Consider the following 16,839-nt stretch of genomic DNA (forward strand, 5'->3'; position numbering starts at 1 on the left):
AGGATAGCTCTAAGGTCCAGGGTTATTTTTTAACCAAATTGTGGAGGTCAATTTACTTTTAATGAGGATTCTGTGGGTTTTAGGTTTTGCTTCACAGCAGTGTTCCAGCAAGCAGTACATTTGCACCACCACTCCAACCATTGCACCTCACCATTGCAGTCCTCATCTTCTAGATCCATATGGGAATATGGAATTTTAAAATTGCTTTTATCAGTCAGAAAGAAAGTGAAACTGCTCATGGCAAATACTGAAGTAACCAGAGCAAACCTGTACTCCTTCCTACACCCCAGTCTCTGTGTCTCAGACTAAAGAAGAGCATCAATTCCATGGAATAACAAATGCACTAAACTACTTCATGAGAAGTCAGTGTTTACAATAGTGCTGAGGAAATAAAGTGGTTTGGGGCAATGATTAATGATAACAATAGGCTGCTCTCTGGCCCTCAATTTCAGAATTTTATTCTGAAATAATACAAGCTTACAAAGGCAAGATTTATTAACAGTCCAGCCTGAGATGTCATGAGCAAACTATTTCCCCTCTAGATAAATCACAGCTTCTTCTATTACAGTACTTTTATTACTGAATCTAACTTTGCAATATGCATCTTTTCCCCTCCTTACAGCCAGTGAGGAAAATAAGTCAAGAAGTGATTTCCTAATCTCCAAGGCCTATGAACCTAAAACAAAACTTTACTTTCACCCTCAGCCTGCAGCCAACCTCCTTGCTTTTGCCCGTGCCTGACTGAACCAACCAAAATTCCTCAGCATGCTCCCAAATTAAGCAGGTAAATCCAAAAACATCTGTTTAACACTTCTTCCAGTCAATCCACCACCTAAGTTTTACAGCTACCCAAATGTTAAGAGTAAATGTAAACAGCAAGGAAAGGACAGAGAAAATTAAGACTTCAAAATATAAAATGAATCCTTGATGGGATATAATTTTGATTCAGATTTGGTAAAGGTTTTCCTCTTCATCTGTCTGGGTTAAGCATTCAAAAGTGTTTCTGATTCAGGCTTGCATGTGCTATGTCTGAGCCTATTCAGATGCAGAAGGGATAAAACCTTACATGGTATTTAATGAGGCAGAAGCTTCTTAGGTGAGACAGCAGAAAACTGAGCTCCAAAGTCTGCAACTTCAATAAGGGACACATGGATAAAAGGATGCTGAAACCTATTAAGATCTTGGTTCTACATATGAAACCCTGCAGGGCAGGCATGAGGAATTTACTCCAAGCTGGGTCAACATCTGCCCAGTTTGGTTTCATTCACTCCTGCGATCAGCATCTTCCCAGTTCTCCAGGTGTGCTTAGTTCAAAGATTTACCTTTGTGCACTAAAAAGAAAAATAAACAGGAGCTCTGCCACACAAAGAGCCACTGAAATGCACGCTCACAAGGGACCTCACATAGGTCAGCAGCATGGCACAAAGAAAGATTTTGCCCATCAGCAAAGGCTGCACTGGGCTCAACCAAACAGCACAAAATCAAGTGTGAAGGACACACCTTAACTCACTCATAACCTTTGATCCTCAGGACTCAGGACCTAAGCTCTTGCAACCCTTGCAACACCCACTTGTACAAGCTACTCTTCCATAGTATTCTGGGAAAAAAATTAAACACTGATTTACTTCACAGAGTAAAAGGGCATCCATGTGCCAGACACTTGGGATGGGGATTACAAGTAAATCAGGTCTGTTAGTTTAACTGTAAGACCACACACCAAGGTACTGGTTTTGCACTGAAGATGCTCTCATTTCAAGTTTTACTTCTTGGCCACAGAAGGGCAGATTTGAGTGTTAAAACTGCTGGTTTTACCATAAAGTGGTGCTGGCCTGTGCTTCTGGCTTGGTAGCAGAGTCAAGTAGTGATTGACTATGAGATGGAAAATGGACCTGTTCTTAACATGTCAACCAGCCTGACATGACAAATAGACCTGAGACCCCTATTCCATAGGGCAGCTGCTTCCCTTCCTACTGTCTCTGTTCCCCTTCTGGCATCAAATGTAGAAAGAAGCAGCATTTAAAAAAAAAATTAAACACCAAAAAACTCTACCTCTGCAGTACCAGCCAGATCCAAAACCATTTCCAACATCACTGCAGGCCCACAATGTGGTGCCTTGCTGGATGTCCTGCAACAGGCCCTGACTTCAGACAAAACTCTCTAACAAAATCTGAGCTGGTGTTGAGCAGCTGAAGAGGCTGTCAAAGTAGAAGCCATCCCAAATGAAATGGTTCGGCGGCCTGCCCAGCATTACTAATGGAAGAAAGCAAAATTGTTTTAACAGACAAGCTGCAGCCTGGATTCATTATAGTCTGCCTGATGGAAAGGAAACTACAGCACATCTGAAGTTTCCTATTTCTATTGAAAGATGCATGCATGCCAGGGTGCTAAAGCTGGGAAAGGTCATGGCAGCAGGCACGGCACCTCTGCCGTGTGCAGGTGGCGCAGCAAAGCCGCCACGAATCCCAAAAGCTGCTTCAAGCTCCAGCTCAGCTTCCTCCTGAGGACAAGCACTTAAAATAGCTTAAATAACAGGATGCTAGAGGGGGAAAGTAACCCACACGTTTCCTTTTAAGGACATATGCTCAGCAGGAGCACAGGATCACAGATCCCTACTTGCCCTAAGCATTGTTTTACCACCTTGGAGTGCTGCACAAAGTGTTCAGCCCAGTTATGATTTTTGAGTACTTCATGTTTCCAGAAAAGATGCTTATCTCTGCTTATCTTAGAAGGAGAGAGAATGAAGACAAATAAACAGAGCAAGTTTGTGGATTTTTTTCTGCCACGCCTCCCCTCTGAAGTGCCCCTGTTTGGCCAAGTACCCACACAGGCACCTGTTGCACAGAACAAATTCAGAGATCCAATAAGATCTGGAGCAACCTGTTCTTCTCCCACTAACCTGTGGGTCACTCCAAGCCCAGACAGTTCCAATGCCCCACTAATTACTGTTTTCAAACATTACAAAGCTTTTTCCCCCACTGCTCTTTACCACTTGGAGCAGTTCCAAGACAAATAACTGCCTATAGGATGGTGGGAGCTGCTTGTCTGTGCTATAGCTGGCTTTGGTGATAACCTTCAGCAGTGGTTTCTCACCTGTGGACTGTTTTAATAAGCAATAGGATGTCTACGGGACTCATGCCTTTGGCTGGCTGTCAGAGAACAGCACATCAGCTGCATGGGAGAGAGAAAATACCTTCAAGTGGCATGGAAGGTAAGTGGTGACAGAGCACATAGTAACTAACACACTTCACTGTCTTCCAGCATCCCCAGATGTCTCAATCCAGTCAGCTGCAGACAGAAAAGCTGGTCAAACACACACTTTTAGAGCCCCATCAACCTACCCATGCAGAGCAGGAGCTTGCCCCATGCTGGAGTTAAAGCAGGTCTCCAGGAAGCCCAACCAGCTGTGCATTGGAGCAAGACACACCTTGGTGAGCACCCTGTGAAATGTTTCCTCCTCCCCACATCTCCTTCATGACATCCTAGAAGCCAACCAGCTGAGTTTTGCTATAACCATGGTTCTCAGCTGCGTTCCAAATCCTCCAGATAGCTGGGAGATGAAAAATGGGGTTCATTTTACACAGCAGCCTTAGTCCAGCTTCTGCTCACATTCACTGGAGATGCTATTAGCAGTTCCCAGTGAAGGGCAGTCACCAGGCAGTGACCAGCCCAATATCCCAGGGCAAACATGGCTCCTTCAGGCAAGAATAAAGGGAATGAGAGCATTAGAGATACTCTTGACAGGTGTGTCCCACATGCTTGCGGGCTCTACCATGCCTAAAGCACACAAAACAAGGCAGCTAAAAGAACTAGCAGATCCTATCTCATTTGTGGGTATGTCCAGGATAATTAGCACATTCCTCATTAATATTAAAGTTCTGACACTGCCTTTATAATTTAAAACCAAACAGGGACCCACATCCTGAGCAGGGTGAGCTGGTTTCCTACAACAAACCAAGATCTGACTTGTGTTTCTCCATGTTTCCAACCTAATCTTGATCATTTCCTCCACACCAATGACAAAAAGCCACCACATTCCAGAGAGGTTAATAATTTTAAATGTATCCAAGGACAGAACAGGCTGCCTACATCTCAGCCTTAATGAGACTGCACTAAGAGGCACATTAGACAGAGATAAACACCATGCTTCCTCCCAAGGAACATCTCCCTCTGCTGCAAAAGTCTTGAGAAGGGCAAGAGATGAGAGGGAACTCCTTAAAATGCAACTTCCTTCAGGTTCCAACAGGGGTTACTGCTCCATGAGAATCAGTTGCCTCTGAAATTCACATTTCTCTTTGCAGATGGGAAATTCTGAACAAGTGAGAGTTTTCACAGCCACCCTGCCCAGGAAGGTGGTACCACCCAATACAGATAAGAGGCAACTATGATTTTATATATATAACCAGTGCTCAAGTGATGCCCATGTCCAGCTAAGAAAAACAAAATGCTGGCTTTCAGTGCTTGTGCAACTTGATCCTGGCCAGTGCCAGTCCCGGGTGTGGCTCCCCAGCTGAACACACTGACCTCAGTCCCCCAGGGCTGTGCTCCAGCGCCCATCCCACCCCTCCCTGCTGGTGCTCTGACCCTTCAGTAAGCCATTGCAAGAAACTAAACCAACAGAAAAACATGTTTTCCATTATGTCAGTTCTCTGCCCATTTCAGCTTCCTGAAGCAGCTTGCCAGAGATTCTGTGATGCCAGGGCAGGGGGAAAGCTGGGAGGCAGGAGGAGCAGCCCCTGGAGGAAGCTCAGCAGGCTGAGGGAGATCAGCAGAGATGGAGCCAGCAGAGGGCAATGGAGGTGTGCTCAGCACAAGGCATTGATCATCACAAGCTGCTCCACTGAGGCCAGGTAAACAAATTCAGTTTTGCCTACAAGCCCCCAAATGCACTCTGTGCAAGCCAAAAATGCAGCACCTACACTGACCATGCACACAGCTCAGCCAATCTGACAAACCAACACCACCAGAACCAAGCGCCCTGCAAGCCCTGAAGTGCAGCCAAGGCCAAAGCAATGCAAAACCTGTCTGGATATTTCTTCTGCCATCAGGAAGCAACAAAACCCACCCTGGAGCAAGAGTGCAGGGCTGTCTGCCAGTGCTCCCTGATAGCCAGACTGCCTTGTTCCTGCCTTTGTGCTCCTTGGCCAAAGGGACAAGCCAGAAGCAGCAAAGCTGCCAAGGGACTCCTTGGCACAGAGACAATCATGAGACCAGCAGAATGCCCACATCCTGCTGGCACTGCTGCTCATCACAGGGGTGGGATAAATCCAATTCAAATGTGCAGCAGACAGGAGCAAGGTGCCCTCCTCTGTGTGACTTACCAACTTTAGCAAAGGCCTCCTTGAGTTCCTCCAGCTCATCTTTGGAGATTTGCATGGTGTTGGCCATCTCATGAATTTAGGGAGTACCTAAAAAGAGAAAAAGAACACTGTATGAAACCAGGCTGCATTCAACAACACAGTTTCCAACAGCAGCATAGCAACAATCAGTACCAGTGTCACCACACTTCCTGGGACCATGTTTATCTTTCCACTAAGAAAACAGATGTGTCAAACTCGAGATGGGAAATACACTCTTTAACAAGTCAAAAAGCCCATTAGCCTTGTCAATATTTAGCTCTGTATGTTATTTTATGATTATGGTGTTCTGAACATATTAAGGTACCTGCTGTCAGTGTATTCTGTAGGTCAGAACTCACATCTCCAGAGATTTTCCACAACTTTGAACAAAATCAGAATCCAGTGTCAAAATATTAATGGAGAGCACACAGCTACCAAACCCAAATAAAAGATTCTGAACAGTATATGGAGAGGGTATTTTGGCACAAAGTAGTGTACCTGGTACTGTTTGCAAAAAGGAAATAGTTTGTTCTTCTGCAAGAAAACTGTTTGAATCAACACCTACTTGCTTCCCCAGAGTCAGACTCCCAAAAAGCCGCAAGGAACAGGCTGTTTGCATGGCCCCTGTTTCCCTGAATGGCAGAAGCACCGTGAGCAAGCACAGAAGAGCTTGAGAAACAGCAAGACCTCGAGTTCACAGAAACTCTGCTTGGACCAGATCTGCTTGGTGTCTAACAGAGAGGATGGAGCACAGAGTTCCTTCACCCATCTGCCATCATGCTCCTTTCCAAGCACTGATGAAGTGCCTGGACAGGAGGTATCACCACAGGGATGGGAGCAAGTCAGACACCTACACACATCCCATCCCAGACACTCGTCACAGGGCATCGGGTGCCCTGGTGGCACTCTGACCATGAGAGAGCATGATTGATGCAACAAGGAACAGAAACACTGGTCAGCACATTCTAACACCTCTGCCAGCTCTAGCTCAGGGTCTGTAATGGGGATTTAGGCAGGCTTGGTGCGACTTCAAATGAGATTTGCATCCCGAGATTTTCCAGCTCCTACATTGTTCACCACAATCCTGAAGCTGAGAAATAAAATGTTCCTCCTCTGCCTATGGGAACAGACACAGCTGCCTCCTGCTTTGTAAGTAAAGGGTGGATTGAGGTTTACAGACTGTCAGAAGCAGGATCCTGAACAGGCTGGCTCTGGCTCAAGGCTCAAGCAACAAGAGGCTCAGTTTAACAAATGCCTGTGCTCTGATTAGCAACTTTCTTTTGTCTGAGACTCCCAGCTGCCTTCACAAGCACTCACACAAGCTTGCCTGTAGCTGTAAATATTCATTTTCTGTAACACTTCACTCAGTCTGGAAAGAATGAAGCTGTTGGAGATGAGAGCAATGGGCAGGTGTGGCAGCCTGGGAAAGCAGCTCAGACAGGTGCTCTCAGCAGAGAAACTCAACAAGAGTTGCATCACTGCAGAGACACAAAGGAAAGCACTTCAGACCCCACCTCCCAGTAGTAGCAGCACAACAAGATGTTGAACAGTCAGCAAGACAACAAATTTCATTGGGCTCAAGTAGAAAAAAATGGGACAGAGGGAGGAATCGCAGCAAAGGTACATCAGACTGACAGAGATAAAAAATAAATCTTTATAAAAGTATTTTTTTTTACTGTTTCACAGTAAAAAAGCTAATTCACCAAGGCAATGGTACCATGCAGGTCCCTGCAAGATGCAGGAATGCTGTGTGCAGCACTGATTTTCTTGCTTGATCTCCAGTGTGGGATCTGTCTCCATTCCTGGAGCAGCCCCTTCCCTGTAGCACTCCCATGGGTGCCTCAGCCAAGCCTCAGTGCCACCAAAACCTGGCTATTTCCAGGGGATAAAGGAGTTGCTTAGCAAGAAAATCAGCTCTGAGCAAGCTTGTTGCATGATACAAGAGATGGATTTCACAACTGGCAGAAACACTTGGAGAATGCTACCAAGAACAGGGCCAGATTTGGCTATGCAGCCAGGTGGCACGAGCTGCCAGGCAGGAGAGGCTGAGCTACAGATGAAAATTGAGCCAAAGCTCCTCCACAAGTTCTTCCTTCTTCCTAATTCTCATTTGCACCAATTCATTTTCAAACCATGAGGATTTCCCTTAAAAAGAGATTTCCCAAAGCATCATTACCTAACCACTTAATTGGAATTTAATTTGCTGCTGACTATCTCTAACATCTTTAACACCAAAAGAAGCAGCAAACACCACCATAAACCGAGAGCTTTAAAAAATGCTGCTCTGTTTGACTTTATCAGGTAAATATTATGCTCTGGATATGCCCTAAGGTTGTTTGTATGGGTCTTGACTAAAAAAAAAAATCTTCCTTCCAATCCCTAGACTGTTCAGCTCAGTCCATAAAACAGGTTTCACTCTCAGTTTTTGTAATATCACTTCTTCCTTCTATTTTTCTGCTTGAAAGGGAGAGAGAATTCAAACCAGCAGAGAAAAAGCAGACACCTGACCTTGTCAGGGCTATCTGTGGAGGCAAAGGTGTTATAACAAAACAGTCCATGGAAAGGTTAATGGGCCACAAAGTTACAGTTCCCAAAGCAATTGTACAGAGCTTTTCTGCAATGCAGAGGTGTTACACCATCACTGGGACACTGGGCTGGGGGCAGGGGAGCTTTTCTCTTTCTTGTTGTGTGGGGGGTTTTATGTTTGTTTGTTTTTAATAGCTGAGTCTAGGGCATTCAGAATCGCGTTTTTCATTCAGTTGCATTTTTAAACAAGAGGCTTTGTCTTGTGGGACATAAAAGGCCCTTTTATCACCCTGGCACAGGGATCACACACCAGCTGCCTCCCTGGAAGCCCTCTGGGGACTCTCCACACTGCTCACGCCTGGCCAGGTCACACTCACACTGCAACAAAGCCTCCACCAGGGTAGGACAGGCAGAGACACTGAAACACCCATCTCAGAACAAGAGAAAAGTTTTACTCTGGTGGCTGACAGCCCATGGGTCAATGCACAGATAAACAAAGTGTTCAAGGAAGCAATCCCTGCTCCAGATCCCTCATCCTGCCTTCATCCCTCACCCCACAGAGGAAAAGCAAGGGCAGCTCTGTCACACACAGATGCACAAAGGCACCTGCCCAGCAGAGCATGGCTGGCAGACACTGCAGCCTCTTTCTGTCCTCTCAAGACTACCTGGGACACAGATCAGAGCTGCCTAAGTACAAGGTTGTGGAATATCAACTCCTTCCCTGAGACTGGCTGTATAAAGTTCCTGTGCAAATAAATTTTACAGGTTCTAAGCACACTGCAGTCACCGAACTGGGGTTAGTTTATTTGCAGAACTGCAACAGGGGCAGGTCAGGGAAAGCTGTCCCAGCGTGTGTTTTGACAGCTGTGAGCCACCTGGGGACAGCCACTGCAGGGCTGTCACTGGAGGGATGCCTCTGCTGAGGCACTCAGCACTTGCAGCACTAGTGCCAGAAGGTAACCAGGATATTCGGGTGGATTAACTGCTCAGACAGCAACTTAAAAACACTCACAAGCACAGAGAAAAATGTTCTCAAGACTCTTCCCCAAGAGGGGAAGCCCTGGAAGCTGCATCCTGGAAGCTCCATTACACAGAGCACTGGTAGAAAACTGATGAACAGGGGATATTCAGACATTTGTACATCTTGAAAGTTGGCAGATTAATTCAAATTTGAAAGCACATGACAACCAAATATTTCCTGAGAGCCACTTGAACACTTCCAACAGAAACAGAGCTGGAATTTGCTGCTGATCCAAATGGAAGAATTTACTTTCTTAGCAGCTCTGTGTTACTCTGAAAATTGAGTGCTTCATCCCTTCCAGGCCTGCCTTCCTTTAATATCTCTACAATGACTGATTAACAATATCAACTTGTTTACTCAAACAGGCCAGTGCAGAGACACAATCAAGAGTCAACAAAAAGGTATTAGTATGTGCTATTTCCACCCAATCTGAAAAAAAAAAAAAAAAATCCAACACAATGAGTGAGCTAGACCTGGTCTGGAGCAGTGACTCAGTTTCTGAGGAACCTGTGGTTTTGCTCCCTTTTCATGACAAAAGCTCCTGACATCAGAAGACAAGTCAGTTAGCAGTAGCTAATTAAGAATACTCCAACCCCACACACCTGTGACCACTAAGCCAGCACACATCTTTTGGAATAAGCAGTGGGACAGCCAGGCACTCAGTCCCCTCACAACCACAGCAAGTGCCAGAGCCCTGGGGCTGCCTGGCCAGTCTGGAGGAAATTCAGTGATTCAGCTGTCACAGGATCCAGCCCCCAGGCCTCCTGTGGCTCACCTAATCCTCCTCTTCCTCCCTGTTCTGCAGGCAGGGCTGCTCCCTGCCAAGAAAGAGCAGCACAGCAGAGTGGGGTGGCCGTGTGCTCTCCCCTCTTCACCCTCCCCAGCCCCTCTGAAAGCAGCCAGCAGCACTGTACCCATCCCAAAGGGCTCTGCAACTCCAGAGCTGCCAGGAGAGCCCAGAGCAGCCCCTCAGGGCAGTGAGGGAAGAGTCACCGGCAAGGGATACAGGCCTGAGTTTTCTTTGCATCCCTTCCCAGGTGAGTGGAAGCTGCAGAGGATGCTGAGATTGTCAGAGCAATCTCCTGACGCTGCAGGAACCCTCCTGCACAGGCACAGGCCTGGGCCCATGCTGCTTTTGGAAACGTTTGCAGGGAGGAGAAGGCACAGACACATCCACTATCATCTCCACCATCATCTCTGATGGCTGCTTTTAGTGGTCCAGTCCAAGCAAAGCCTTTGGGGTTTTACAGACAACAGTCCCAAACTGACATTGACAGGAGGACATGATGGTGCACAGACTTGCTCTGATGAGTCCTCTGAGGTAAAGAGTTTCCAATGCTTGGGAGGGAGACAGGAAGGCTGAGGGATTGATGGCCTGTAAATGAAAACCTATCATAAAATCCATCCTCTCCAGCTCATAATCAGTTTGTGTGCTCGTCAAATGCTCACCACAGTGTTTTGCTCATCAAATTCCTACAAGACAGCACCCACACCCTGGATGTGGTTGTTAGCAAACACCAAGCTGATGGAAACACATAAACTTTTAATTGGCAATTACCTTCCAGACAGCCACTGGTCAGAGGCACTGGCTGAAACCAGACCTTCCCCTTCACCCTTTGGTGAGAGATGTCATCCTGGTAGGAGCAGTGATCAGGAGATGCTGCCCATCCAGAGAGGCTCCACCATGGTGGTGCCTAACCCCTTACCATCAGCATGATGATGCAGATTCTGAAATCAGTTTGGTGCTGCTCTGTGCACAATTGTGGTTCTTGTGCTCACAAACACTGAGGTGTTCCTATGCACTCAGGGATCTGATTTCCCTGCCTCAGGAAGAAAGGGGCACACAATGCTTTGAGCAGGCATTGCTTTGTGGTGCCACATTTGGCTGAGTGGCTGCATCTCCCATCTGTGGATCTCCCCTTCAGTGAAGTTTTCCCAGCCCCAAACACATCAGGCTCAACAGCAGTGAATCTACAGCTCTGCTGTCAGGTCTGCAGTGCTTAAACTGTTGAACACACTGTACCCTAAACCCTGCAATGCCATAACCCAAATCTAGCTTTATTTCTCTTAGTTCAGCTTTTCTTGGCCATGCAAAGCACCAAAAACCTCACCTCAACAGCCAAGACCAACTACATAAATTCAGCTTTAATTATGAACTACTTTAAGCCTGCCTGGCCATTTGAATGGACCACCTTACACCACTCAGCTCTCCAGCTCCCTTTACACACAGAACACCTCCTGGCTGGCTGTGTAGCCCACCAGCTGCATCACAGGGAAAGGACACAGGGCTGCAGATAGAGATTCCCACTGCACAGGCACCCTCCAGGTCACTCCATCCCAATTCCACATTGAGATTACCTCCAGCTGCTGTTTCTGAAGCACCTCTAAAGCAGAAGAAGTCCCACCAGCAGGTTTTGCTTTATATCCTTTCAGACTCCTGAAACTGTCATGCTGGGAGAGGCAAGCTCCTTGCTATGCTTATGATCACCTGGGAGTGGACTGTGAAACTTTGCTCCAGTTGTTGCACAACCCACCACTGCTGCAGGGGAAAAATCTGCCAAATCCATCAGGAGCAGACACACATGTTGGAATTAGTCACTGCTCTCGGCTTGCCAGAGCTTCTCTCCAGATCTGGAGGCATGTCTCAATGGGGTAGCCACCTCTGGACAAGTATGTTCCTCCAGCAAGTCCAGGTTACAAGCTCAGTTTCTCCCAGCTAGACCTGCAGAGAGTGATGCCAGGTATTTTTCTGAGCAGCACTTGGGCAGATGCCAGCAGAGATCTGGGCTGCAGAGAGGCAGGGCCACTCCAACAGTATGGAAACAAATGCAGCAAATCACTTTTCCTATCCACAGACTTTATCCACCACCCCAATATCCACTGGCAGCCTGGACAACCTGATCCTTCCCCTTTTGCATGCTGGTCCAAGTGTTTTCTCTCCCTTCATGACAGAACCAGATTCACGAGCTTCAATCATCTTAAATCCTTAGTAAAAGCAATTGCTGAGCCATCAGCCAATTTACATGCCTTTGACAGCCCTGCACAGCCAAGGAAGCTCTCTGGGGTGTGGTCAGGCCTGGATAATGATCAGCATGATCAGAACTGAACTGCAGCCAGCACCCAGAGAAAACCCAAAATCAGCATCAAACTTGCTCACAGCATCAAACAGGAATCAGCCCCTTGATAAAAGCCCAGGAGAGCCATGTCCTGCACAGCAGCATCCAAATTACTGAAAGCTGGGGATATGAACATAAATTCACAGGGATTCAAGTACAGCAATCCCCCTGTCTCACAGATATGAGAAAACAGACAGAGAGCAAACAGCTGAGGATGCTTGGTCACATGGCACCAAATTGCCCAGAGGCTGGAAGGAAGCACAAGTCAGAAGAACACAAATGCTTCCACTCCAATTGCCCATGGAAAGGAAAAAATAAAGCTTCCCCAGCCCTCAATGAAATTTCCCCCAGCACATCCCTGTCCCCTGAGCCAGAGCTGCCTCTGATGCACACCAAGGGTAAGATGCAGTCCTGGAGCAGCGTGGATGGATGCTTGGTCACTCTCATCTACCAGAAGGAGGCTGAACAGGAACACAAAAACTGCTTTGGGGCTCAAATGGAAGGGAGCAGCACTAAAAGCTTTCTGCAGACCTTACACTCTTTGAAGGCTCCTGTCATGGAAGACCAGGGCCAAGTGGATTGGATGGATGGATGGATGGATGGATGGATGGATGGATGGATGGATGGATGGATGGATGGATGGATGGATGGATGGATGGATGGTCGGTCACAGAGGATTGACCAAGTGCACTCACACCCCCATCATGCTGCAGGCTCACAGCTCCAGCCCACAGACCTTGCTCAAAATGTATTACACATCTCTACAGAGCATTCATAATCTACAGGGCACAGTAGAAAACAGATAAAATACTGCTCAAGGCACTGATGAATCAATCCTTAAAAGCCTCTTCAACAAATACTCCTACTAAGTGTTGCATTTTGACACACCTCCAGTTTTAGTAGAGCAGCTGCTCCAGGGTTAGAGAACATTTGAAATCATAACCCACTAGGTTGGTTTAACTAACTTTTGAAATAGTTTGTTCATGTCAGAGGAAACAGAAGAGCAATATTCTCATTACCTAGCTAGCACAACATGGAACAGGTGATCCTTTCAAGACGTCTCAGGAAAGGAAGAGCTGAACACTCATCTACCTGGAACTTGCAAAAGCAAACAGAGATTATTTAAACTTAAGTGCAAGAAGGTAAAAGAGAAGGGGGCTGAGGTCAGGTGTCGCTAATGGACTGAAACTCAGAAGGCTTCATTTAAATTCCTGGCTCAAACACAGAAAAGTCATGCAAGCCTCTCAGGAAATTCTTATGTTGATAGTAATTCTTATTCTTGTGTAGTTCCCAAAAAAAAGAGCAGCATTAACACTTCCTCCTGCTTATTCTGTACTTTAACCATAAATGCCTTAAAGAAAGGACCCATCTCTTATCCTCCATTGCAAAAACTCGGCATCCCTCATTTTATGAGGGGACTCTCAGAGCAACAGTGTAAAAGACAACGGGTTCCCTGCCAGCATAAACAAGGAGGAATGAGGTTCACAAGGCTGAATCTGTGCAAATTTTCTTCCCCAGAAGCGCTTGGCACCTGCTTGCTGAGACCTGCAGGTTTACCCTCAACATGCTTTAAGCATATGTCCCTCAATTTCCCAATTTTCAGCCCCAAAGGAGCCCAGTTCCTTACAAGAGCTGAGCCTGCAGCCTGGTTCAGGAGCTGGGCAAAGCCCTGCAAATCCCAGAACACTCTCCATCCCCCCAGCAGCTCCAGCTCTGCTCCCAGGCAGCACCTTTGGCAGGTAAAGGAACTGATATCCAGGGTGCCACGATAAAGCAGCAAGGAGCATTACTCAGTCTGTTACACTTCCTCTCCACCCAGGTGGGGGAATCAACCAGATCCCTAAATTAAATCACAGTACAGTCACTGCTTATTCAACAGCAAAAACAAGCTCCTGCAAGCCAAACACCCAGCATGACGGTGCTGATGCCTGGCAAGCTGGACAAAAGGAGTTTCAGCTGTTCATTTTGGGAAGGTGGGTTCTGTGCAACCTTTTGGAAGGTACAGCTGTGGGCAAGCAGTTTGCAAACCGTTCTATCAGCTGAAGGTAAATAGAGCTGTCCAGAAAGAGACAGCCAAGGCTGAAATTCTGGCTGCCCAGATGATAAACATGCAGAGAAATGTGTCAATTAATGTTTTCTTAAATAAGAAACAAAACACTAGAAACTACAAACCGTACCCTAAGTGTTGTAATTATGTTTCAAAAGTGTCTTAAACCCTAGGAATTTCAGTAACAGATCTCTCACTAGAAAAAGCTACTGAAAAAAGAAAAACCATTTTCCATCCTTCCCCTGTTGTCTGTGATGTTGTTTAGAAAGCACTTGGGAAAAAGGGAAAGAAGTCAGATTAATTTGTTTCAGAGCAAGAAAGCAACATCAGACTGCAATAAATCAGTGTCACTACATAGCTGTCCTAGTGGCTTATGAAGTAGGAAAAATCTCTGTAAATTCACCACTCATTTACTGCAGAATAGATGGTGTAGATCCTATCCACTCTTCACAAAATCAGAAACATTAATCTCAAAAATTAATGCAAAATGGCCAAAAGTGAAGGAAAGCTGCTGGCTTTGCCTCCCAGGAGGTTGCAAAGACAGTGAAATCACATTTAGTCTAACTGCAGGGTGTTCCCCACACTTCTCTATAATTTAACTTAATATGGGGAGGAGTGATAGGGAGCCAAAGACAGCAGCCACCAGTTCAGGATCAGGCAAGCTCTGGTTCGTGACTCTTGGACTTTGGAGAAGCATTAAAAACCTCCACAAAATGCACTCCCATTAGCAGGTTTCAAGGTTAGGTAAATGCATCCAGCATCAAGGCTGGGAAAATGCATCAGGCACTCCTGGAGATGAGCACTAACTTCTCCTTAGGTCCCTTCAAGCTGCTTTGCTTCCTCCTCCTCCTTCTTCTCCCTCCGTTTCCCCGCTCAGCCAGTGCCCAATACCCCTAGGACAGATGTTGTGGTTAGAGAGATGTATGCCCTGTAAACAGCATGCAACCTCACCACTAGTTTGAATTTCTCGAGGGTGTGAGAGTCCTCCAGCTGTGGAAATCATTCTTTAGAGACAGATGCTTTGCAGAATAAATGCAGAGTGAAATATCTCTTCTTAGCCTTTTGGCTAAGAGATAATACAGTATCAGTTTAATAAAACATAACTTAGCAAAACCTCAGAGCAATACATTCAGTACAAACAAAATTAGGGTGTGAAAAAGCTATACCAGAAGTGTTTTACAGGTTTGCAGACAAATGAAGTTTCCAGAACAAAAAATTCAGCATTTCAGTACTGGTATACAAGTGTTTTAAGCTAGTAGTGACTACTAAAATGTTTAGAGAGGGTCTGCCTTGGCTTCCAGCATCAGGTATAGCCAGAAACCACAGCAAGCCAGATAAACTCCTCTGTTAGGAGATGAAATCCTGCCAGCCTGTAGTGCCTCATGCCATTCCAGCTGCAATGGCAGGGCAGCATTCAGAGCCCAACCTCTCCAGGTGAAAGACCCCAAAAAGTTCAGCAGCCACACAGCCAGCAGCCTACAGCCACTTCCCAAAAGCACTCAGAGCTCCTCGCACTTTCTGCAAGGCACAGGTTTAAATATTTAACACTTTAACATGCAAGTTTGAGCAGTTCTGCTTTGTAAAACCCCGCAGCAGACAGAGATGGAACAAACCCAGAGCTGGGAGGACACACCCTGAGCCCTAAACACGAATCCCTCGCTGATGCCCAGCCGGGGCAGCCCTCCCTGCTGCTGCTTGCACGCGTTTATCAGGCGCGCTGATAAATTCCAAACTCAGACACACCAAAACCTGAAACTCGCTCTGCCCTCAGCTGTTTTCCTCCATCCACTACAGCAGGAGGAATCACAAGACTTTGAGCAGGGAAAAGCACAGCAGCAGGACAAGTTATCGCAGGACGATCTCCGGCACGGCCCGCACCCGCACGGCCAGCCCAGCCCAGCCCAGCCCGGCCCGGCACACCGGGCCGCCCTCCCGGCTCTCCTTACCCGGCTCTCTCCTCCCGGGGACGCCGAATCGCAGCCTCGGCCGGCCCGCAGCGTCTCCCCCGCCCCCGGCCCGGAGCAGGGCAGCCAGCATTCCTCCCTCCCTTCCCTTCCTCCCGCTCCCCGCCCAGCGAGGGGAGGTTCGCTCCCAGGGATGCGGCCACGCCGCGACAGCGCCCCGAGCATCCCCCGAGAGCGGGGGTTCTCCCAAAAAACAGCTCCTGGTCCTTTATGGCTTGGCACTTGGGACAGGAAGCAGTAAGATACACAGCTTTTAGGTAAGCAAACTTTTTTTTTTTTTAATTAATAAAGAACAAAACACAAACAAACAAAAAAAAAGAACCTGAACAAAAAAATCCCTCTACTGCGCTTTACTCTTCAGAAGATTTTAGGTAAGCAAACTATTTTTTTAATTAATAAAGAACAAAACACAAACTCCCCCCCCAAAAAACTGAACAAAAAAATCCCTCTACTGCGCTTTACTCTTTAGAACAAATGGATTTTGATTTGCTCGTTCTCAGTGTGTCCAGTCAAACAGCAACACAGAGCTTGTATTTGGCTTTATGTAAGTAAGCAAACTATTTTTTTTAATTATTAAGAAACAAAACACAAACTCCCCCCCAAAAAAAAACGGAACAAAAAATCCATCTTCCACTCTTTAGTCTTTAGAACAAATGGATTTTGATTTGCTCGTTCTCAGCGTGTCCAAACAGCAACGCAGAGCTTGTATTTGGCTTTATGTACTTATTTTATGGATGCCTTTGAAACAGCCAGAAGCTCACAGAATACTCAGGATCCAGACCTATCTGGCCTTAATCTGCACTGAAGGAGGATGCTGCCTGCTAGCTCA

The 16,839-nt window shown here is 46.6% G+C and overlaps 1 protein-coding gene across 5 annotated transcripts in view; it reads right to left on the bottom strand.

Moving 5' to 3' along the window:
- PLS3 (plastin 3) overlaps positions 1 to 16,839 on the bottom strand; it is a 49,891-nt gene that overhangs the window by 14,896 nt on the left and 18,156 nt on the right. For 3 of the 5 annotated variants that reach the window (XM_063170690.1, XM_063170686.1, XM_063170689.1), the window contains exon 2: positions 5,319 to 5,405. In XM_063170690.1, the coding sequence (XP_063026760.1) occupies positions 5,319 to 5,385 (67 nt within the window). In that variant the 5' untranslated portion in view covers positions 5,386 to 5,405. Of the gene's footprint in view, positions 1 to 5,318; positions 5,406 to 11,241; positions 11,267 to 15,992; positions 16,091 to 16,839 lie in introns of those variants that run through there. The other 2 variants (XM_063170687.1, XM_063170688.1) reach the window with 2 other exon arrangements.

This window comes from Melospiza melodia, chromosome 16, assembly GCF_035770615.1.
Source record: "Melospiza melodia melodia isolate bMelMel2 chromosome 16, bMelMel2.pri, whole genome shotgun sequence".
NCBI lineage: Eukaryota > Metazoa > Chordata > Aves > Passeriformes > Passerellidae > Melospiza > Melospiza melodia.